Below are 24,756 nucleotides of genomic sequence, written 5' to 3'. Positions count from 1 at the left end.
TCATGCTGCCAGATGTATGATTGTATTTTTTAGCAGGTGAGTGAAGGCTATCAATAATAACAGAAAGGGGGATGATGATTTGTGTTTGTGTGTGTTGTGACATTCTGTAAATCTTATTCAAGAAAAAGTTGAAAACATCCATTTATAGCTGAAGTAAACATAGGAAAGGACAAGCAGTTATTTTATGGAACAATGTATATAGTATATAGATAGAGTACATATATACAATATTCAATATAGAGAAAAAAAGAAAAAATACAATGCCCATAAGTATATAGAAAACTATTCATAAATTGAGAGATTTAAAGTTGTCTACATCTTATTTTCTACAAGGAGAATGATGCTATGGACATATGGTGGTTGAGGGTATGAACTAGAAGTCATGATATCTTCAGTTGATTGATTGGATTATTGGATTGATTGGATGAAGAGGATTGAAAAGTAATATTGCAGGGGAAATACAGTACATGATGGATATTTCAAAGAAGATAACAAGAATACTTTTAACTCTTACAGTTTTACTTATGCCCTAAATATGAAAATATTACAAGAACTAAGGAATGCAAGGATACCTTGTGTTCATCACTTTCCTACATGATAACGTTGGTGTGATGTCGCAGCTTTTTGTGGAATACAAAGTAATATGTGAGTGCCATATGAGTTGTTGCACATTTTTGGGAGCAGTCTATTAACAGCTTGTGAACTTTTGGCATCTTACTATACATATGTTTGTTATTTACTTTTTTATGCTTTGATCCCCATTCCTTGAAGCCTTTTGGCTGTGGCAGTGGTTGGTGAGTAACATTCAGAGTCACTACACTTCTCCTTTATTGTTTCAGTTTGACCCTTCTGTGATTGCCTTCAAGAAGCAGCCACTTCCCTACGTAAGTCACCTCTTTCTCCTCTTCATCATTCTCACTTTGGTCCTCCTCCTCCTCTCCTGTACCCTCATGAGATCTAACATTAACAAAACCTTCCATCCCTCCTTGCTCAACGCCAAGGTCACTTTCAAGTCTGTCGGTGCCACTGCAATGTGTCTGACCATGTTTCTCACACAGCTGGAATGTAATGCCCAAATCTACCCACTGCACACTTTGCCAAGGTGTGGTGTCCTTAAGGGCTGAGTGCCTGCCTACCACTGCACCTCACTTCTTCCCTCCCTCTTACACACACACACACACACACACACACACACACACACACACACACACACACACACACACACACACACACACACAGATGAATGCACACATCACTGCCAATCTGCAATGCCTGGATCAGCATCCCTCCATGTTCTGCTGCATTTTTTTTATTTATTTATTTATTTTTTTTTTATCTCTTTTTCCCCTGCATTTTAATGTCCTACATGCTGTGTGAAAATCTAGGAGGCTGTGAGGAGTGTGGTGTTGCAGGAATCCTCCCCCCTGACCCCCCGCATGGACCTGGATTACGATGACTCTATGGATGGACCACCTCCCTCAGTGGCTTCTGTGGACTCTGGCATCATCACAGGCACCCCCAAGGCCATCAAGAAGACCCCCACTGGAGTACGTCTCATGTATCAGAATGAGGGAATGCTCTTGCTGGTGTGGATGTGTGTAGAAGGGAGGGAAAGGAGGAGTGGACTGGCAGAGTAGAGAGGAGTCAGATTGAATGGTTGATGTGGGAAGAAGGAATAAGGAAGGGATGAAAGGCATTCATTATTGAAAGACTGTGTTTGTTTGGATAGGGTGAAGTTGGTTACTGTGAATAATAGAGACTTGAATCTGGTATGTAGAAGTGCAGTGTATAAGAAAGGTATGATTGAGAAAAAGAGAGAGAAAAAAATGTGAACATCCTTTTGAAAGGAATCACAAGATACCACAGTGAGGTATAAAAACTATGCTTTTATTTTTTACCAGAGAGAAACATCTTTAGTTCTGTATGAGGTGGATGTGTGTTGGGGTGCTTCTGGTTGCATCAGATATATGTGAAAGTTCTGAATGAAAATTTAATCTCTGTTATGAAAGAAAATGTTGAATTGGCAGAAAAATAGTGAACTTTGAGCTTGAAATTTGTGTTTTCTCTATTATGTTGTAGTACACTTTTTATGTAAGAAGAAAAGAGCTTTAACATAGTAACTTTAATTTGTTCTGGCATCAGCTTGCATAGTGTCATGTGTAAATATGACTTGCCTGGCTCATGTCATGTCAAGGGAGAGAAGCAGTGCTATTCATAAGCCAACAGCCCTTATTCAGAACTGTTGTCACTTGTTGAACAGAAGAAAACCAAGAATTGACTTTGGATCTGTCTGTTTACTATGTGCTGCAAAATCAGTGTTAAAAAAAAAGTACATAAAAAAAAAAGTAATGGTGTCATCAGTGCTTGAAAGTGCCCAAAATATACACAGAGCTCCACTGTATTTTGGTCAAAGATGATGCTTGTATTAACCAACTCATAAGCCTCCCTGTCCCTTGTGATGTAATCTGTATCCCAACACTTCCCTCTCACAATCTCCCATCCAACTACACTAGCTTCTCTTAACCCATTGTTCCAGCCTTGCCAAGCTTGTACTTTCCTTCATAACTATTAATTTATCCCCCCAGATATACTCTTCCTTTCTCTTACATGGGCCTTGTACTTCTTGCCAGCAGAAGCAGTTTCAGCAGATGACTGGGAAGAAACAGATGACAGGCTACATCCTATTTGCTGCTGAGATCAGGAAAAGCATCACACTCAAGAATCCCACAGCAAACTTTGGGGAGGTGTCCCGTCTGGTGGGCATAGAGTGGAAGCGGCTCACTGAAACAGACCGCAAGCTGTATGAGGATCGTGCCCACCAGATGAACCTGGAGAGTGCTGAACGAGCCCTTAGTGGGAATGGCCCAGACTCTCCTCAGGCCTCCCAGGTGAGTCCATGGAGAATGAGTTGGAGTGCAAATGGGGTTAATGAGGCAATGGGAAATGAGTGATGGTGTTGATGGGGTTATAGTGAACCAGTGTTAAGTTGTTCAAGCATGTAAAGTGTTAAGTTAGTTTGCATTAAGGAAGTAGACATGCATAGGAATAAATAAGAGTGAGTCAGTAGAGGATGAGTAGGGATGCAGGTAAGGTTAGTGAGGCAGTGAAATGTTGTTTAGGCTTGTAATGAGGGTGAATTGAGTTTATATGAAGGAAGCAGATGTGCATAGACCTTGTGAAGAATAAGTAACTGAGTTAGTAGGGAATGAGTTGGGGTGCAGGAAGGGTTAGTGAGTCAATAATGAATTGTTTAAGCATGTAGAGAGGGTGAAATTAGTGTATAAAGGGAGTAGGCATGCATAGATCTTGTGAAGAATGAATGAGTGAAATAAACTTGTGGAAGGGTTATGTACATTTTAAGGTTAGTAGTTGAGTCCCAAAAGGTGGAGTGATTGGTAGCTTGGATTGCATTTACCAGAAGTGTTAGTTTTCAGCCATAGATTAAGAAGCTGAGTATATTTTAATTAAGGCTGTTTTATATGAGATGTTGGGATAAGGACTGTAAGGAGCTTAGGGTGAGGTAGGTGGTGTATGGAGGGATGATGAGTTAAGGGTAAAGAAAGATTTTGCTGTGAAGAGATACAGAGAGTGAGGAAATCAGTAGGGTTTTGAGGGTTGAAACATTGCATTATTTATTCATTGGTGAGTTATCTGCAGACATTACTCTCATGGATGGTTGGTTGCCATGTGTTGCAGGCAGCATCCCAGCAGCCCTCATCCCAGGACCTGCCACTGCCCAACAACCCAGACGTGGTGTTTGAGTGCATGTGGGAGAGCTGTGACCACATGTTTGAAGACCTGGCTGACCTTAGTGACCACCTGCTGCTGGAGGCCACTGGGCATGTCTTTAAAGTCACGCAAGGTCAGTGTGTGCGTGCTTATTTGCTTGGTGGCCTTTTATCCTAGATGTAACTTTGTTGATGTTGGTATGCCTCTACCTTTTTTTTTTTCTTTTAATTAACCTTTTTCTACCATCTTTGACTTTCATTTCATGAATGTAATATTTTTTATCCTAATCAGTATCATATTATTAAGACAGATATTTCTGTTATTCTCAAAACATTTAAAATGTAGTGTTATCATTTTACAAAACTGAATTCGCCACTTGAGTAGGCTACCCAGTGATTATGCACGCAAAATATTGTAGTACTTGCTTAACTCTAGACTGTTAAAAATCTTGTGCTTCAGAGTTTGAGTGCAGATGGAGAGGATGCTCCCGGCACAAGAAGAGCTCACTGGCGCCCTTCCCCATGGTGCAGCGGCTGGCCAGGCATGTGCGGGAGGTGCACATTCTGAAAAACACGGGACGCATCATACAGCACCATGACAGATCCAGGTATGTGGCAACACCTGCACTCTGCTTCTCTTTACTTGGGTTGTGATAGGGTTTCAAAGGGAGGAGAGAGATTACTTGGATTGTGGTGGGGTTTCAAGGGGAGAAGAGAGAGAATGAGACCATAAGAAGAAGCTATGAGGCCTACATGAGGCAATTCCTGTATGAAACTTACCTATTATTGCCATCCATAAATTTGTCTAATCTTTTAAAGCCCCCTAATGACTCAGCACTAACAACCTGATTACTGAGTCTGTTCTGTTCATCTGCCACTCTGTTTCGAGAACTAATTCCAGTGGGGATGGTGCCTTATATTTCCTTGTCAGAAGAGAAGGGCTGATCATTTAATTACAATTTAATGCATCCTTTATTGCCAAAATAGTCTTCGAGTCAGACAGCACCAGTAGCCATCCTAGATTTATTAACCATTACTACCTGATTGATACTTACAGGAGTTATCTCATTACAGGAATTTCTCAGCCTCTACTCGGCGATCACTCTTGTCACTACAATCCTCAGCCACTACCTCCAGTACCTGCACCACCAGTTCCCAACACTCTCTGCTGCAGGGTGAGTCTTTCACTTCTGTCATACACATACACACAATCTAGGTGCTTGCAGTGTTGCCCTTTTCAGTTATATGTGGATGTCAAGGGTTGCTCAGTCACAATGTAATGGTAGTTGGTGCCACTTTGTTGTCATGCGTTTTGTTTCTTAGTTCTTGCACGAGATATTTCTTGTGTTGGTAGATGACTCTGTTCAAAGTTTGATGCACCTAGTGTTGTAAAATTCATTTGAGTTTGCAATTTTATCAAGTTTAATTGTATTTTTACTGTCATTTCTCAGACTTTTTGAGTGATTGAAGTGACTTGGGCATTGTGTAGTGAGTCAGACATATGAGGCTGAAGACAGCTTGGGAATTATCAGCTTATTTTACATTTGAATACTGCAGATTAATACATGTGTAAAGTTTACTCTATATTTTTACTTGATTTTATTGTTATATTATTTGTAGTAGCCAATCATTGGTGTGGTGAGAGTGGTGAAATGATAAGCTGTGCACCATGCCCCCTCTGATGGTTAATTGTATTTCATTATCTTTTAATATATTGTTAGTTCTATTAGTCTTCAATTATTATTGCGATGATATTGCTGCATGTTGCGAGTGTTTAGAGGAGTATCTGCATGACCTGCATGATTTCAGGCCTCCATGGGCGAGGAGTCACATTGCCCTCAGGGGTGGTTGTCAACTACCCTAGCATGACCAGCATTGGCCAGGTGACTCACCATTCTCACCTAGCCTCAGGTGAGTGTCACCCCATCAGGCCACACACACTATTTGTATGCTGGCACTGGATTCACCAGTGTTTTGGGCACTGCCTGTCATTCTGTGTTTGCTGTCTGTTACTGACAGAAGCCTGTTCTTGGTGTACTTAACTTTGGCACAGTAATGTCACTATCTGAAGATATGTCAACATGGTAACACTGTCACAAGGTAATACTTGCACCTGCTGGTTGGTTTACATAATCATTATTTGAAAACATGTAGCAAATTGTTTTGTATTCCTACCAAAACCCTTTTCAGATGCAAGATACCAGATTATTTGGATCTGTTTCATGCAGTATTTATTAATGACTCAAGGTTTCAGTAGGAGTACAAACCAGTTTACCCCCCCCTCTTTTTATATATATATATATATATATATATATATATATATATATATATATATATATATATATATATATATATATATATATATAACAAGACAGGGATACACTTGCCAATCAGTGAGTGAGACTTACCTTGTGACAGTGTTAACATGTACTTGAGTTCTCGGTTTCCAAAATTACTGCACCAAAGGCTATGATGCTGAGTATTGTAAAGTTGTTCCACATCATGCCTGTCCAGTCTTTTCACTGAACAACAAATACTGCAGTCTACCATTTAAGAGTTTTTGCTTCTTGTACATCCTCACTTTAACTTTTAAGATCTTGATACACTTAATTTTAAATGTTCCTATATATTTTCAGTAACTTTTCCAAGGTTAATATGATATACAGTATTTAGAAAAGTTCTTCCATTCATGTACTGTTCCTCTTCTACATGAAGAAAAACTTACACTATTTATGGAAATAGTTCTCTGATTGCCTCTGTTGCCATGCTGCACCAGGACAGTTAATGCCTGGGTAGATAAAAAAAAAAAAAATTAAAGAAAAAAGAAAAAAATAAATAAATAAATAAAAATAAATAAATAAAAGATATTTACTTTTTAAAAGGTAACAGAGCAAAATTTCTCTAAAGTAAATCTTGTGAGAAATTTATCTCAGTAATTGATTATATTCAATGTTTTTTATTAATTAATCAAGGCTCAAAGGTCTGAAATGTGGCTTTGATTATTCTACTAAAGATTTGCATTATGTAAGTTTGGCAGTCTGTTAGATAATCTTGGACTGTTCCTTCAAGTATTGTTTGTACTTCACTTGTGCCAGCCTTCAGAATTAAAATATACTCTTGTATATTTCTGGTCAATGATTTTTTGTTGGTTTTTAAATATTTGGCTGTTAGAATTATGATTCTGCTTTGTGCCACTTGGCTTGCAATGATGAAGCTTGCCATTCTCCCCTACTGGCCAGAACACTGACTGATGGAAGCTTTGTCTTTGTTTAGTTAGCAGTCAGTCTGTCCTACAACCAGCTGGGTAAGAGAGGTTTGACATGTGTACACCTTCACATTTGTGCAAGCATTATAGTCATTGCCTGTGTAAGGATGCAAGGAAAGATGGTTTCTTGTGCCATCACTACACCATAACTTGCAAAATAGAATAAAGAACAATTAATCTTTTGCAATAATTATCATCACAAATGTAGCATAAATTTGATGTACAGTGTTTCCCTGCCTATTCCCAGTTTGGCATTTGTGGGTTCATATATTTGTGGATTTAAACAAAAATCCTTCTTTGGGAAGATAGAATTCCAAAGTAACATCTTAATTTGGGATGGCAAGTCACTATCAGGCACCCACACTGGTCTATTAAACCTAACCTCAAATCATGAAATGATAAGCAAGGCAAGCTTCATTTGAACTCATTATGGCAAACTCAGCAGAACACATACAGGTGGCAAACTACTGGAGTGATCAGCTGACCTTCTTCCTCATCTGTGACCACAATTTACTCACCTTGAGAGAAAATAACCATCATGCTGTTGGTTGAGATTTTGCGGAACATTCCACCATCTTGTGTGACTGTGCCTTTATTTTAGCCCAAGGTTGGCAAGTTGTAGTCACAAGAAGAGGAAGGTGGTCAGCTAATCACCCCAATAGTTCACCACCTGTGTGTGTTCCTCTGTTGAGTCTATCACAATAAGTTCTATAAAGCTTGCCTTTGCTTTTGCTTAATAAGTGTGAAACATATTTTATGGTTTAAATTTACAAACATTAGTATTTCTGAGACTTATAGAGGTTGTATCCAGAATTCACAAATTTTCACTATTTGCAGGGTTGTATCCAGAATTCACAAATTTTCACTATTTGCAGGAGTCTTGGAACATAACTTCTGCAAATAATGGGAGAATACTGTATAGCAATTCTCAAGCATAACAATACTGTCACTAAGGAAGCATATACAGGAATGGAAAAAAATATATAACCTTGACTTTTAAAGTCACACAAGCTGATGACAAAGACTATTGGCCATTATACATTTTATTAAAGTTCTCTTAGAAAATAGTCTGTCTTTTTGAAGAAGATAAATATAATGGTTTACATTGCAGGTGGTATTAATGGCAGCTCCACACCCACAAAATCCCTGGAGCCCATATTTGTAGCTCCTCCTCCCAAGACACAGAGGCTGCTCCACTCAGAAGCCTACATCAAGTGAGTAGATCTCCTATTAATATATTTCACATAAGATGGCATCCACATATGCCTGTTGCATCTGTGGAGAGAGTGCTTCTGTGAGCTGTGGTAAATGACTGTGATATGTAAACATACTATGGGTCTGAGAGAGAGAGAGAGAGAGAGAGAGAGAGAGAGAGAGAGAGAGAGAGAGAGAGAGAGAGAGAGAGAGAGAGGAGGCAAGCAAGAAGAGATAAGAGGCAAGAGGTTCTTACCTCTGCTTTTGCCTCTTGGCTCCTTCCTGCCTCTTAACTCCTCTTCATACCTTTTGTTTATGTCTCTTGCTTATGCCTTTGTCTCTTGCATCTTACTTATGCTTCTTACCTCTTGCTTTTGCCTCTTGTCTTCTCTTCTTGCCTCTCTTGCTTCTTCCTTCTGCCTCTTGCCTCTTTTTCTTGTCTCACCACATTGATGATGTTTTAGGTACATTGAGAACTTGGACAAGCCCTTCATCAGCAACTGGGAGAAGCACCTGATGGCCACACAGGACAACACGGTCATCAATGACTCAGGCCGTCTCCCAGCCCAGTGGCTTGCCAATGGGCCTGGCAGTCACGGTACTGTAGTCAATGCCCTGTGGGCTTTGCGCGAGTACATGATGAAGGACTCTTTAGGAATTGCAAAAATTTTGTGACCCGATACGAGATCCGGAGACAGCAAAAAGGAAGAAGTGAGTAAGCCAGTAAATTCAGGCCAGTCGGCCACCATTACTCTTCTTCCAACTGCCTTCTCCTTTTCTGTGTCAACGTCTGTCAGTGAGCTAGGCTGAGGCTGGCTGCCTGGGCCACCCAGTAGTTTGTGTTGGCCTATTTTACTGCAATGTAGCTGTGTAATGTAACATTTAGGTGAAATTTTATGGGCATTGAAAAATTATAATTGTTTTGTTTTGTAACGATGGTAGTAAGTAGTGTAGCATATGTTGCCAACATACCAGTGACCAGGTGCCATAGGACTCCTTTTGTTTGCACTCATGTTTAAGTATTAACTGGGCATTAAAACCATGGGAAGTTGAAATGTAGCAAAGCAGAGTATATCGTAGTCTATCCTGGGTATTGTTTACTGAGAAGAGCCGTTATTGATTGAAGCATTTTATATTACATGATAGACTGATAGTTTAGAGATAGGTAGTAGAATTCCTTACTTTAAGCTCTTATTGGATATATGATATCACAGTTTAAACAGCAAGTTTAGCTTTATCAATATTAACTTGAGGATTATTTTGTCCTATTTTTCAAAAACTGTCTCATTTCTAGAATTATGAAATTACTTTGGTACAAAAAAATATCTGCTTTTTGTGTAAGTCATTTATGAATCTCCATTAGCCAAGCAGTGTGCCTTGTGTTTGCTGACTGCAGGTGTGACCACTTCACCAGCCTGGCAGATTAGCTACACCATCTATGGTCCTCTGTCCAAGGTGAGGCCAACACTGCTGTGGGCGATAGAACGCTTTCTTTCACCCTTAGTAATGTAACCTTGCCTGTGTGGCCAAACAAGATGCACTACTTCTTCACAACTCGCCCATCACTGTTTACAGCTCAGTTCAAGTTCAGTAACCACAGCCACCTCTGCGTGTTTCATGGGTGTCCCCGTAGAATATTTCCTGTAAGCACGAATATAAAAACATGCATTTTTGTATATGTGTATAGTTCAGTAATTATGAGTTGTAGCCAGTGTTCTGCACTATAATGAATTTTGTTAAGTCATGTTTCCTGGCTGTTTGGCTAAGGAAGGCAGCAAGGTGTCTCATAAAATTCCCAACCTAAAGGTACAAATGTAGTTTAAGAGCCTTGGAGCTCAGTCTTGTTATCCCCAACTGGAATCGAATAGCTGAACTCTTAGTGCCACCACCTGCAGTCTTGCTGGTGACATGTGACTTTTTTTTTTTTTATATTTACTAGAAATTGGTAGATTAATATTTTTTATTAAATTGATTTAAAAATGTCTTTTTACTGTGCATTACGGTTTAGGAATTGTCTGAAGTACAACAGACTGAATGTGCAATTTCATGAGAATGAGAAAAGGTTTTGTGGCAGACTATGTTAGTGTTAGATTTATACACAATTTTATTAATAAAAATAACAAAATTTACATTTCTGCCTACCTACCAGTACCAGTAGATTACACACTTGAGCCCAAACATACTGTTTCCCAACACTAGTGTGATGGTGAGTCCTCCTTCCAATAGGTAGGTGTGACAGTACAGGGGCTATACTCTGATGAACACTGAGTTAAGAATATATAATGGTAGAGAATGGTAATGTTTATGTACAGTCACCTGCTGACTACGTCTTACAGATTATTCCATTCTAGGCAATGTCTGACAATCATTATTGGAGCTGTCATTGGGTAAATTGCCATACATAATTTTTGTTGCTGAATGTTGGGATGGATGGGGAGGAATGCAGAGGGTATAAAAAGTGGAATGGGGACAAGAAGAATGGCAATGGAGGGCAGTGCTTTGTAGGTTTTAATCAGAGGGTTTGACAATGAGGATAGGAATAGACAGCAATAAGGATAAACTAGGAGGGAGGAAGAAAAGCAGAGGAAATGTTTAAACATTACATTAAAGATGGATTCACAATGACAGCTCCAATGAAAAATGAAATGGACATTACCTGCTGTAGGATAAAGGTTAAAACTTGTAAAGCAACTGCAGTTACTAACTTTACACAAGAACAGGGAATTATAAAGGTATTGCAATTTATGAATATTCCACTTCCATATTAGATTCTAATTTGTAAAATTTTTAATCCTTAATTTATGGGCAAGTTAACAAGAATCAGTCAAGATCAGAGTTTTAAGAACTAAGAAATTTTGTGTAAGAATTTACTATAAAATTACTATAAAAAGTTAAATGTGTTCACAAAGAACACTTGACCAGCAGCTCACTGTACTCAATAGCTTTAAGTTTGAATGTTCTCATCTGAACTGTTGATGGTTAATGATAAAAATATGAGCATATGAAATATCTCAAAGCCTGAACATGAATAAAAACAAGTTATATAACAACAAACCTTCCACAGCATAGTGCAATGGTTGGGAAGGTATATATATATATATATATATATATATATATATATATATATATATATATATATATATATATATATATATATATATATATATATATATATATAAAGGAAATGGAATGTGTGAACATCACAGCAGACCACCCAATGCAGGGGTATCCATTAACTGCCTAAGTTTAGCACAATGGAATCTCACTTGATGCTCCATCTACTTTAAAAGTAACAAAGGAACAGATGCAAGAGACCATCACATTCCAGGAACTCTTAACATGCAACTGGCTGATAATGTCATATGTTAATCAGTACATTACATGTACTGAATAACATAAGCTATGATCACCTTACTAGCTGTGTCTCTTTAGTATAAAAGGGAAACACTAAATGATTATCATTTTGTGACAAGCCAAAGTTTAAGCAACTCAGGCACAAAGTATTTTATACCATCATTTCCTATTTCTGCACCACTGTCATTGTCTATCCATCATAATATGACTGAATATTTATATATCACAAAAGTACAAGGGGAAAGAGTATAACTAGTATACTGGTTAAGGGAAGATACAAGCCTGCACTGTGCCTAATTTGTATGAAATCTTGTAACATAACGCAGTACAGGGACATGATGTTGAAGGAGGTATGTTTTTTGTCAACTGAGATGAATGACCGTTCTCTCTCTCTCTCTCTCTCTCTCTCTCTCTCTCTCTCTCTCTCTCTCTCTCTCTCTCTCTCTCTCTCTCTCTCTCTCTCTCTCTCTCTCTCTCCAATAGTTGTATTGCATGCAAGGTACCGTAGCCAGTTGCAGGTTAAATGTAATAAATTGTGGCAAAACAATCTGGGATTCTAGTGTAGTGGGAAGTTCCATGAAATTCTTTGTTCACCAACCTTTGGTAAAGATGTGACACAACTTATAGTATAGGGACTAGAAATCAGCTGGAAATACTTGGTGGCCACTGATGGCTAAAATGATGACACACACCTCTGGTAAGCTTTCTGGTTGAATCTTCTACTGTTATCTTGTAAGATGCAATCTTCTCTAGACAATAACTTCATGTAGAGTTAAGCAACCTTATGCCAGTAACATGCCTACATTTTACAAAGTCAAAACCTGAGGAATATAGAGTGGCAGTGGAATTATTGTTACTACCAGCAGTATAAAACCTTGCTTTGTACAGTACAACCAATTAGTATTACACTTTCTACTGGTTATTTTGGAACTTTGTACTAAGGAAGGTATTATAACTTGAGTAATTCAAAATGATAAATGTGCATATATACATACATGTATGTTCATTGCTTTCACTTTCACAAATTCCATAGAAATTTTTAAGTGTAAATTTTAAATGAATCTGCCATAATGAAGCTCATTTATTATCTACATGCTTTCATGTAACATTTGTAAGGTAGCCACACATCTCTGCTGCTTGCTAAGAATCACATGACAATTACTAAGTAAAAATGAAAGACTTACAGCCAGTTGAAAGAACATTGATTTGCTAAATTAAGGTGAAAGACTTTGTCAATTAATATACTTGGAATGGAAGAAAAGTAACAAAAGAACCAAGATTATAAGCAGGAACTTTATAATTCATAACTAAGGAGAAACACTGAAGCATCAAAATAGCTCCAGGTTAGACGGCCAAACAGATTTAAGTATCTGAAACTAAAAGTGCTAGTAACTAGAACTTAAAGGTCCATAAGAGGAGTGTACAGCATGAGGGGCAAGACAATGTTATCCACCTGATCAGTGAGAGCCTCCACCACGGCCACCAAGGCAGCAGACACCAGCAAGCGACCCCAGCCACCCAGGGACAGGTGCACCAGACCTGCCCCCACCAAGACTCCCACCACCACCAGCTGTGCTACCATCCCACACAAGCTGCCCTCCACTGTCTTCTTAGTACCTGACCACCGCCTCTGCCCCAAATACGTCCCCCCCACGGAGGCAGCCGTGTCCCCAATTCCAACAGCCAGCACCCCTGCCAGCAGGGGCAGCACTGCATTGGCCTGCCACGCTTCACCTACCTTAGCCTCTCCGAGAGGGCATGGTGTGAGCCAAAGGGGGGATGACACACCTGCTAGCAGGTAAATGTGACTTAACACCAATAGCCCTTCATCCTTCTCATCCAAGAATGGGGTGAAGGCTTGGCTTATCACTTCGGCGAAGGGTGGGATCTTCTCGACTCTCACCACCTGCAATAAAGACATTATTATACCACTTCTTAAAACAGCTACTTCACTGTAGCTTCAAATAAGACTTGTTGTATTACTCATTATAATGCTGACAGCTAACAAGAAAATTATAATTTGTACCTGTAAATTCAGCATCATATACATGCCTCTCATCAATTAAGGAATTTTGTTCACAAAATTTAATGTAAAATGTGTAGATATTGGTTTTCCTTGTTACTCTGCCACATTTCATGTCTCATAGTTTTGAGCAATGAATACAGAAAGTCTAGCTGATTCTGACTCTAGTCTCTACATTTGCTAGACTCAAACCTCATACCTAAAATGTTTATATTCATTTTCCTTACAACATCATATAGCAGGCTGATATCTCCCTTGAAGGAGGGTAGCTAAGATCAAGTCAACGTGCATACCTAAAATGACATCACTAATACAGCCTTACTCAAACATTCATACAATCTCTCACTCAGACACCATCTTTGCTAATCAGATATATGCTTCATTTTTTAAATTCATCAAAAACATGACTTACAGCATGACAAGATTTACTCAAAACACAAAATATATACATTACACTGTCCTCTACATAAGTTTCAACCTAAACTAGTGTGCGACAGGATCGCCTCCCCACCTCCAGCAGCAGACAGGCCATCGTGGCAGCGGTGGCGGCCAGCAGAAGGAAGGATGGCTCCAGCAACACCCCAGGAATGAACACAAGAGTAATCACCACATGGTATACCTTGCGCAGGACTGTGGTGGGCAGGTGGTTCTTTCTGTGGGTTTTCTTTAAATTAGGTCACTCACCATGACCCATGATGTAACTGAATTATAAAAACTGTACAATGATGAAACATTTTGGTTTCCAGTGACACAAATGATCTTTAAGATATTCCTATTGTTCTCCAAAACTATGCCTCCATGCTTGCCCTTTATCTTGTCAAAGTCTCAATTCTTTGCCCTTTATCTTGTCAAAGTCTCAGTTCTGTCTATCAACATTTACCTTTCCCTCTTGCTGAAAATTTGCTAACATTCAGCCTGTTCCTAAAAAGGGTGACCATTCTAATCCCTCAAACTACTGTCCTATTGTTTTAATTTCCTGCCTATCTAAGGTTTTTTAATCTATCCTCAACAGGAACAACCTATCTGATCGCCAGTATGGGTTCCATCAAGGCCGCTCCACTGGTGATCTGGCTTTCCTTACTGAGTTTTCGTCATCCTTTTTTAGAGATTTGGGTAAAACTTTTGCTGTTGCCTTAGACATACCAAAAGCTTTTGATAGAGTCTGGCACAAAGCTTTGATTTCCAAACTACCCTCCTAAGGCTTCTATCCTTCTCTCTGTAACTTTATCTCAAGTTTACTTTCTGACTATTCAATTGCTGCTGTGGTAAACGGTCACTGTTCTTTTCCTAAATCTATTAACAGTGGTGTTTGTGTCACTCACTCTCTTCCTATGATTCATCAATGATCTTCTAAACCAAACTTCTTGTCCTATCCACTCCTATGTTGATGATACTGCCCTGCACTTTTCCACGTCTTTTTGTAGACGTCCAAACCTTCAGGAAGTAAACAGTTCATGCAGGGAAGCCACAGTATGGCTGACTTTTGATCTTTCTAAAATTTCTGATTGGGGCAGAGTAAACTTAGTATTGTTCAATGCCTCAAAAACTCAATTCTTCCATCTATCAACTCAACACAACTTTCCAGACAACTATTCCCCTCTTCTTCAATGACACTCAACTGTTCCCCATCATCTACACTAAACATCCTCAGTCTGTCCTTTACTAATAATCTAAACTGGAAACTTCACATCTCATCTCTAGCTAAAACAGCTTCTATGAAGTTAGGCATTCTGAGTCATCTCTGCCAGTTTTTCTCCCCCCCCCCCACTGCTAACTCTGTACAGGGGTCTTATGTATCCATGTATGGAGTATACCTCACATCTACAGGTGTGTTCCACTTATACTGTTCATTTAGACAGGATCAAATCAAAAGTTTTTCGTCTCATCAACTCCTCTCCTCAAAAATATCTTCAGCCTCTTTCTCATTGTCTTGCTATCTTCTACTGCTATTTTTGTGCCAACTGCTCTGCTGATTTTGTGAACTGCATGCCTCCCCTCCTCCTGCAGCCTCACTGTATAAGACTTTTTTCTCTCACCCTTATTCTGTCCACCTCTCTAACACAAGAGTTCACCAGTATTCTCAATCATTCATCCTCTTCCTGGTAAACTCTGGAACTCCATGCCTACCTCTATATTTGCACCTTCCTATGACTTGAACTCTTTCAAAAGGGAGGTTTCAAGACACTTATCCTATAAGTAATTTTTGACTACTGCTTTTAATTCTGTTTGGGAACCAGCAACAGTGGGTCCTTTTTTTTTGTTACAGTTTTGTTGCCCTTGGCCAGTGCCCCTCCTACCAAAAAAACAACTGGATGACCACTTAAAATTACTGATAAAATTAGGAATTCTGATAACAGACTGCTTGACCAAACAAGTCCACAGTCAAGTAGTACATGCATACACAGTTTATTATGACATACTGTACACACTTGTACTACTTGATTGTAGACTTGTTTGGTCAAGGAGTCTGTTATCAGAACTTCTGATTTTATTAGTAATTTTAAATTGTCATCCAGTTACTTAGTTTTTCTTTTTTTTATGTAGGAGGGGTACTGGCCAAGACATCAATATAATTTAGGATTTAGGGACAGGTGGAAACTCTTCTGCAATGGCCACTCAGTTGGGGGATGCTCTCAAGACAGAGCAAGGCATCAGACAGATGTACAGATAGATAAGAATGAATTCCCAGGAAGCATGTGATGAGTGAATTAACCCTCTGCTTCAATATGTCCACTAAATAATGGAACAAAATATAGTGAAAATGAAACACTGGAAATAACCCTGTGTGTCAAAGGTGAAGGTAGATATTATTTACCTTGGCTAAAATCTGGACCGCAGTTACTTATATAAAGTAATGAGGCATCATTACCTTCTGGCCCAGGTGGTGATGGAAACTGCAAAGAGGGTGAGCAGGAACCACCAACCCAGGAGGAAGAGTCTGGCAGGTGAGAAATTAAGCAGCTCCCACAGCCACAAAGGTACCCACTCCCCCAGCAGCAAGGAGGCCAGGCCCACTCCCACCACTCCACAGACACACAGGTATGGCAGGAACATGCGTGGCACTCGCAGCATCGGCACGCTGTAGATGGTGCCCACCATCACTGACATCACCACGATGGCTGTCTGCAACACAGAGAACAACACAATGACTCAATGTTGTGTTATGCCATATAAAACGTGATATTACTAGATAAACTTGTTAATTCCAGTCTAATTTCTACATTGGTTGGTACTTATCACTCAAAATTATCACTTATGCAGAAATGTGAGAAGATAATCCAATCACTGCATACATAAATTTCAAAGGGTTCAAAGGGTGAGTCAGTGCTGTGGCCTATCATACATCCATTCAACACCAATAACTAAAAGCTCCAAAGAACTTGAAGACTTGAGTTTCATGAAAATAAATGTATCTATCTTTATGCATGAAAATACAAATAAAAATGTTGTATAATGTGGCACTGCAATGCTATCAACTTTAAGTATTTCAAATGCATCAATTACATTTTTCTTTCTATTTAACATCATGTGTTGAGTGGCAAATGCAATAATTTATGCAATAATGCAAATGCAAATGGCAAATGCAAATAATGGCAAATGCAATAATGTTATGAATCTGGAACAAAGTGAACTCAAATACCAGTACTCATATTACTGAACAAACACCATAAACAATAATGTCTGGGAACCAATTGATTTGTTTAAGTAGGTCACCACTAGTTAGTACTCTCAATGCAATGAAGAATCAATTTTGTGCACTGAACAGCCAACTCCTAATGAAAGTACCTACTGTGGGCAGGATCTGTGTGATGATGAATGTGAACCTTCCATTAAGGCTAATCATGATAGTTGTGACAGGAATCCTGATCCATACCACAAATGTCAATCTCTAAGCTTTAAATACTGAAGTTATACATTTTGAGATTGAAAACCACACAACAATAAATCTATTTTACAGGTCATGCATGCAGGTTCCTGCTATGCATTTCATTGTGTTTGTGTGTGTGCATGTGTGCAATAGAGACTCTGACCAAGGGCAACAAAACTGATTAAAGATTAAAAAAGACCCACTGAAAGTGCCAGTCTCTCCCCGACTCTAGTGTTTATGAGCAAAGTGACAAGTTTCCTCAGTGTAGTGGAGCAGTATTCTTTCAATCATGGAATTGTGTCCATTTGTTTTTTTCCCCATTCCTACAACTTAAGCTGTTATAAGAGGAAAATATTAAACATATGAAACCAAATTTGCCAATTTAACAGTAACCTTTTTCTTCTAATTTTTGAGGAACAATTTGAGGAACTTTAAAATTTTTTTGTATCCCTTTGTAAACATCCATTAAACACTCTAATAACAAAATACAAGCAGTGCATAGATAATCTGCAATGTTGGGTCCACCTGGATGAAAAGGCTGATCTCGTGTGCATGAGAGAGCTTTTGTGGCCAAAGTATCCTGGAGATGATGCCATGAAGGGAACAGGTGACTGCCAGGGCCACACTCTGTCCCATGATGGCCCCCTCGCCTAGACTGAAGCTGCCAGGGAAGGTTGTGAACAGCCAGTGGGTGACCCTGAAGAGCAGCCACGAGCACAAGAGGGTCAGGGGCAGGGCCAGCACGGGATCTGCTAGACGTACGTATGAGTGCATTACTACAGAGGAGGTACTGTGTAAAAAAAAAAAAAATCAGGCTTCATATGACAATAGTGAGACATGGGTATGCTTTACCATATGTGAAAATGAAGACAGAAAAGAACATGAAGAAAAGGCTGGATAGATTAAGTAACTTCTCATAATGATGTTATTTTCAAGGAGAGAAGCATTGCAAAGAAGTACAAGATTGAGAAAATTCATTTGTACTATTACTTCAAATTTAAACCCTAATGAGAAAAGAAGAAAATGGAGTTAGAAAAGAGAAAAAGCCTCATCCTCTAGCAAGTCTTTAACAAGCTCACTCACGTATGTCAGTGAGGAGAGAGATGGCGATGGAGGTAGCCAGGGATGGAGTGTATGGATGAGTGAGGAATCTGAGTAGTGGAGGTTTCTGCTGACCTTCCTCCTTCTTAGCCATCTTTTGCCCATTGGCCAGGCACATCTCCTGGTACAGGTGGGCTCCACACACACCCACCTTGCCCACCAACGACACAAATTTGTTAAAAGTAATAAATTAAAAGTTTTAACTGATACACAAATACAAAAATGAAAAATTTATAAAAAGCTTCAAAATATCCCTTAATGAATGTTAAAGTGTTTAGTTTTGAGTAATTTTCCATTAATAAGAAGCATCCTGCACAGTATCTTACAACCACTCAACACACAAATAGCCAGCCAACTTTGTCCCTCCCTGCCAGACACCATCCTTACACAAATACAGAAAAATGAAGATAGGAGTGTAGGAAAAGAAAGATCTTTTTTTTTTTAACAGTGTCCAGCATAGGTAGATGCACACACACACACACACACACACACACGTGGCAGATTAACATGACAATTTGTTAAGAAAGCCACATCACAAACCATCCCTGGAATGCAATGGTGTCAAGTGAAAACCCCTTTAAGTACACACATATAGCCTAGGTAATTCCTTTTTCATTCCCTTCCTGGAACCTGCAAGTGGACAAGTGGTTCACTGAGTCACCTGAATGGCCAGCAATGCCTGGAGGTGGGGTAAGGGGTGGCAGTGCCTATATGTGTTGTAGAGGCCGGGGAGGCATGCCAGCGGCACCAGCACCACCAGCCACACCCCGGTGGACGCTCCAGACCTGCCAGGCACACAGTAAGTCACAAATAACTGACACTTCCAGGTCCTCATATCCAGTAAGATGGTGTTACTGTAGTTGTATACTGCAGTAAAACATATCCAACCTTAAATTACTATAAAAACTCATCATAATCATTGACATATTCATAACCATAAAGAACCATACAATATACATCAAATAAATCTTATACATCTGAAATTTCTACCACCTTCCCTTTAATAAAAAAAATATCACTAGTGTAATCCCAACCTCGACCTCAGTCACCTACACAGCATAACATAAATGATTACCTTTTCCTAACAGCATACACACATATGGATCCATCCAGTCTAAATTATAAAACACAATAGTGATGTCTTTCATCACATCCCAACCAGCTCAGTGATGGGGCAGCCCTTCACTCACCGTGTGTTGAGACAGCTGAGGTGCAGCGGGTCAGCCACAGGGAGGGTGGGCAAGGTGGTGAGGGCAGCCTTTAGGGAGTGCTTCATCCCCTGGCTGCCACTCCCTGTGCTAGCATTGCTTGCCCCTCCCATGGGACCTGTGGGGTGTTACCTTCTCAACATAACATACACTACCAAAATTGATATAGTGGTATTACTGTAGTTTCAACCAATAAACTGTAGCCCTTCAAAGGGTCTACATCTCACTGTTTAAAGCATTTCTAGCCCCTGTCACAAATTAATAATAACTTCGGATGAGAATTTCAAAGTTTAAGTCAGTTCTAGCTTAGATCCACCTCCAGTTATTGTTCATAGGATACTAAATGTTTGTTATCAATGGTGTGCATGTGCGATGGCGACGTGACGTCAAGTCACATGTTAAGATCTATGATGATGATGTGAGGTTACCTGCTGCGAATCAGGTCACATGGAAATCTGTTGGCCAATCACTTAAAGGCATGTGTGTTTAGAGGAGGAAGGAGCACCTGGGACTGTCTATGCTGTGTCAGTTAGACCATGGCTATGAAAGAGATGTGTGCTGGTTATGAATATACAAACTGGCAGTTTACTGCCAGTTCCCTCAACTTTTCCTTATGGTATTTTTCATTAAGTAATTACTATTGGTATGTAAAGATGACAATGTAGGTTACAAAATGTTATGTTAGTTTACCTTATGGTGGGATAGGAGGTTAGGTTAGGTAATGTTGGGTTAGGTTGGTGACCTTAAGAGGGAATCCGGGGAGTCGAAGCCCCCCCCCACCCAGGTAATGTTGGTTACATTGGGTTAGGATAGCACAGAAAATTTGCCGTTTTCGAAATACGTCGTTTGTGATCCTTAGACTTTTCTGGAATGGCAAAAATGCCTCATTTTGGCTTTCCCCACCCAAAAACTTTGCATTCCCACCAGGCCCTTATACTTGTTGGCTTTAGTGAGATAGAGAGGATGGGAGTATTGGTTGAAACTGCAAATTTCCCGAAATAGCTATTGAAAATGAACTCTTCATTATTTCGTCATTAATATTTTCAAATATTTTCAATAACTCAAATGGTAAATCACAATACCAAAGAGTCCACCAAAAACCCATTACTCTGATAACACACACACAAACACACACACCACAAAAAATTAGAACTATTACAACACACACACACACACACACACACTATGGTCCAAAAATGTGTCAGTGTGTGTGTGTGTGTGTGTGTGTGTGTGTGTGTGTGTGTGTGTGTGCAATATATATATATATATATATATATATATATATATATATATATATATATATATATATATATATATATATATATATATATATATATATATATATAACATCATCACTAAAACACACACACACATACACACAGGTTGGTGAGGGCGGCCAGTGCTCGGGTCAACTGCCTAGTAACACCGCATGACAGGTGTTCCCTTATCACCAGGCAACACACGCCCACACAGGTGACAGGAGCTGCATACCAACCACTCCCCATCACCTGGTATGACCAATACGTGCCCAGTTACCTGCAGGGGCCTTGGCTTCCCCGTGCACCATAAGGCCGGCGCGCACTCTTCCTTCAGCAGCTGTGGCGAAGTAAACAAATGGTGGTGACTAAATGAATTCATTTTAAGGTCGCTAGATGGCGTGCGTGGTACGGTACTTGACATAACTAACCTGGCTATCTCTAGATATCGGAAAAAAAAAAAAAATTTAAAAAGCACATAAAAAAAAAAATCAGAGAGAGAGAGAGAGAGAGAGAGAGAGAGAGAGAGAGAGAGAGAGAGAGAGAGAGAGAGAGAGAGAGAGAGAGAGAGAGAAAAGAAAAAACTAAATCGCTGTTTTTCTGCTGAATGTTTACATAGAATGCCCCAAACACATTTTTTTTTACCAGATCCATGACAACGTAATGTCAGTTGTCTGTTTCACATCTACTAATCATTCAATTAGAAGTTAAAAGATATAGAAGAATGATAACAGAAGTAACACAAATCATCTGTATATTGCATCAATGGCATAAAAAGTTATTCTCTTCACACAATTGATAGATTATTCGTAACTGAAATAATTTAACATAGACAAGAAGACTACGGCTGTCAGTCTGACTCATTAGTGGACAGACAAGACAAGAAAGCCTTAACACGTGTGCTCCCATGGGCTTGTACGATACAAGTCACTAGCTTTGCGTCAGCGTCGGCGAGACAATCCATAGTTAATCCAGAAAATGACATGTTCATTTTTCATCTATTTATTTTACTTTGTAGTACTTTTTTTTTTTTGTTACCTTGTATATGTACTTCCCTGCAGAAGATAGAGTTAGGATAATTTATTATAATTCTGCGACAGATGAGGTGTCCTACCAATATGGTGGTATATAACGGAAATCCGCCTTTAACTCCCCACAAGTAAAAGATTTGTTATATATATATATATATATATATATATATATATATATATATATATATATATATATATATATATATATATATATATATATATATATTTTTTTTTTTTACTTTGTTTCCATGATTTTTTTTTTCAATGAAATAAAGCAATGAAAAAAAAATCACTTATTTTAGTGGAAAAGTATCTCATGAAAAACCTAAAAAGGTCTCAATGGCAGCATTTATTTTCCAATCTCTCTCTCTCTCTCTCTCTCTCTCTCTCTCTCTCTCTCTCTCTCTCTCTCTCTCTCTCTCTCTCTCTCTCTCTCTCTCTCTCTCTCTCTTTATATATATATATATATATATATATATATATATATATATATATATATATATATATATATATATATATATATATATATATATATATATATATATATATATATATATATATATATATATATATAGTAAGTGCCCAGGTTACTGTATAGAGACACACATATACATAGATACACTTTGGTACCGTGCCTCCGTTTAAACACACAATGAAGTATTCTATTATAAAGTGCTCTGGTTATTGTATATGAGGCGCTGCGGGCCACAAGTACGTAAGCGCAAAAATTAACTTTCGAGATAAACGCGCTCAAAGTTTAACACTGATAATGCACCTAAGATTATTCTAAATATGTTTGTATTATACATCAATAGAAAGGTCTTGAGAAGTTCTATTTAGTTGTGTAGGTTTTGGTGGAAAATGTGAAAATTTTCGGAATATTACGAAAAAAAAAATTTTCGCTACCCCCGAACCATAATTTTTTTTCTCTGTAACAGTGGTTCTAAGTATTTAAATTAAGAGTACCTATTATAATAAGGAATCTATGAAAGTTTCATGAGGATCGCTGTAAAACTAAATTTTTTATGAATATTTTCCTAGCGAAAAAAAAAATTGCTCGTGATCGGAACTTTAATACTCGTACCATTCAGTTTGGCATCCTGGTATGTTCAAAGGTGTGTAATATTGATAAAAGTCTGTTTGTTTAATGATTATGGTATGTATTAATACAATAGTAAGACAATAATAAATTTTAAAGTGGAGGAAAAAGTCGGGAAAATTTTTATTGTTTGTTTTAACATTATGGGTTGTCTCTCATCCTTTATACTGGACTTGATGTGGTCGTGTCCCAGCTGCTTCACGTCCTCAGCAGGCTTGTTGTGGGTGTGCCCATGGGATCCACGACGATCAACAGGGGCCACACCTGTGTCCCCAGTCTTCTTCAGGACGTTGAGGACCCTCCTGTCACCGATGTCGTGGATGTTGAGGAAAGCCTTCTTGCACACGACCACATTCCTCTCTCCCACGTGCACAGTGTACTCCAGTGTCGCACTCCTCCTGCTTCCCTCAGCCGCCACACGTCGCTTCTTCACCTCCTTTGACTTCACTCTTGTCAGGAGGTAGGCTGACTGGGCGTTGAATTCACCGATGTTCCAATACTCGGTGAAGATGGAACGTACAGCTTCTTCTCCCAGCTTGTCAAAGCAGCTCTTAGGACAGCCACAGGGGTCACGAACACGACGTGCAGCCATCACTTTCCCGGTGCTTCGACTGATGTATTCCTTGCCACTGTTCTTCCTCGCCTTCGCTACATTCTTCTTCCACTCAGCTTCGTTCTTCTTCCTCTTCAGGGACACCTCCTCCCCTGCAGCTTCAGGACGAACATCAGCAACAGGGTTGGTGGTAGAGGTGCTTGCAGAAGCCATCGTAGCGTTGCAAAACGGCAAAAAGTGCGGGAATAACTTGCGTAAGTGTGAGCGTGGCAGTGTTAAAAGTCCAGAGTGAGTACTAGTCCTCTCCTACCCAGCTGTGAGCGTCGCCATGGTAACTGCGCTGTGATTGGCTGCCGCGAGGCGTGGGTGTGACGTCACGCTCTAGCGCGCTGCTGATTGGGCCGGCCGCGTCTGACAGCCCGCGCTACTTACGGACCTGTGGCTCGCAGAAACAGTGGTATCTCGCTATGTTTTTCTGCACAATTTCGCTCGACTTCCAACCTTCGTATAAGGGGTAGGAAGGTCGAAATTGATTTGGCCGACCTTACCACACGACTTTTACACCCTTCCTCTGTACCGAGCAAGCTATAACTCGATTTCTCCAAATTTTACCTTACGCACTTCTGGCCCGCAGCGCCTCATATAACTGCATACACATGCATACCTTTCGGTACCTTGCCTCGGTTACTGTACACACACACACACACACACACACACACTAATGCTACCACAACCATCACCATTATTTACTACTACTACTACTACTACTACTACTACTACCACTGTTACTACTACTACTACTACTACTATTACTACTATTACTATTATTACTATTACTACTATTACTACTATAACGACTACGACTACCAATACTACTATTACTACTAAATTAGCTGACCTTACCTTTAATTTAATTCACAAAGATCCTTGTTTCAAAATTATTATGCTTTCTATCAGCTCCCGAACAATCTTGAGGGGCCAGTGATTTTTTTTCTTTTAGGTGGGGGCTGATATGAAGGAGGGGGAAAAAATATTGTAACTATGAATGAGGCTTGAATTAATAAAATTCTAAGAAA

The 24,756-nt window shown here is 39.3% G+C and overlaps 2 protein-coding genes across 23 annotated transcripts in view; one reads left to right on the top strand and one right to left on the bottom strand.

The window, feature by feature from the left end:
- LOC135102216 (protein polybromo-1-like) overlaps positions 1 to 10,316 on the top strand; it is a 36,034-nt gene extending 25,718 nt beyond the window's left edge. For 9 of the 20 annotated variants that reach the window (XM_064007068.1, XM_064007067.1, XM_064007061.1 and 6 more), the window contains 9 exons: positions 840 to 884; positions 1,386 to 1,547; positions 2,631 to 2,888; positions 3,697 to 3,862; positions 4,189 to 4,336; positions 4,803 to 4,903; positions 5,538 to 5,639; positions 8,105 to 8,207; positions 8,652 to 10,316. In XM_064007068.1, coding sequence (XP_063863138.1) covers positions 840 to 884; positions 1,386 to 1,547; positions 2,631 to 2,888; positions 3,697 to 3,862; positions 4,189 to 4,336; positions 4,803 to 4,903; positions 5,538 to 5,639; positions 8,105 to 8,207; positions 8,652 to 8,862 — 1,296 coding nt within the window. In that variant the 3' untranslated portion in view covers positions 8,863 to 10,316. The remainder of the gene's footprint in view (positions 1 to 839; positions 885 to 1,385; positions 1,548 to 2,630; positions 2,889 to 3,696; positions 3,863 to 4,188; positions 4,337 to 4,802; positions 4,904 to 5,537; positions 5,640 to 8,104; positions 8,208 to 8,651) is intronic. The other 11 variants (XM_064007075.1, XM_064007070.1, XM_064007058.1 and 8 more) reach the window with 10 other exon arrangements.
- Positions 10,274 to 21,421, bottom strand: LOC135102220 (dolichol kinase-like). 3 transcript variants are annotated; one of them, XM_064007078.1, is made up of 8 exons: positions 21,278 to 21,421; positions 19,724 to 19,859; positions 19,195 to 19,318; positions 18,516 to 18,684; positions 17,958 to 18,181; positions 16,434 to 16,687; positions 14,076 to 14,217; positions 10,274 to 13,447 (listed from the first exon to the last, which is right to left on the bottom strand). In XM_064007078.1, exons 1-8 carry the CDS (start codon positions 21,306 to 21,308, stop codon positions 12,941 to 12,943), a joined length of 1,587 nt encoding a protein of 528 aa, XP_063863148.1. In that variant the 5' UTR covers positions 21,309 to 21,421; the 3' UTR covers positions 10,274 to 12,940. The 3 variants fall into 3 exon arrangements, with proteins under 3 accessions (XP_063863148.1, XP_063863149.1, XP_063863150.1); XM_064007079.1 differs by having other exon boundaries at positions 19,724 to 19,873; positions 21,278 to 21,346; XM_064007080.1 differs by lacking the exon at positions 21,278 to 21,421 and adding an exon at positions 21,118 to 21,222.
- Positions 21,422 to 24,756: the final 3,335 nt, after the last annotated feature.

This window comes from Scylla paramamosain, chromosome 7 (assembly GCF_035594125.1).
Source record: "Scylla paramamosain isolate STU-SP2022 chromosome 7, ASM3559412v1, whole genome shotgun sequence".
Classification (NCBI taxonomy): Eukaryota; Metazoa; Arthropoda; class Malacostraca; order Decapoda; family Portunidae; genus Scylla; species Scylla paramamosain.
The sequence above is the reverse complement of the archived record's forward strand: the minus strand, read 5'-3'. Positions and strand labels throughout refer to the sequence as shown.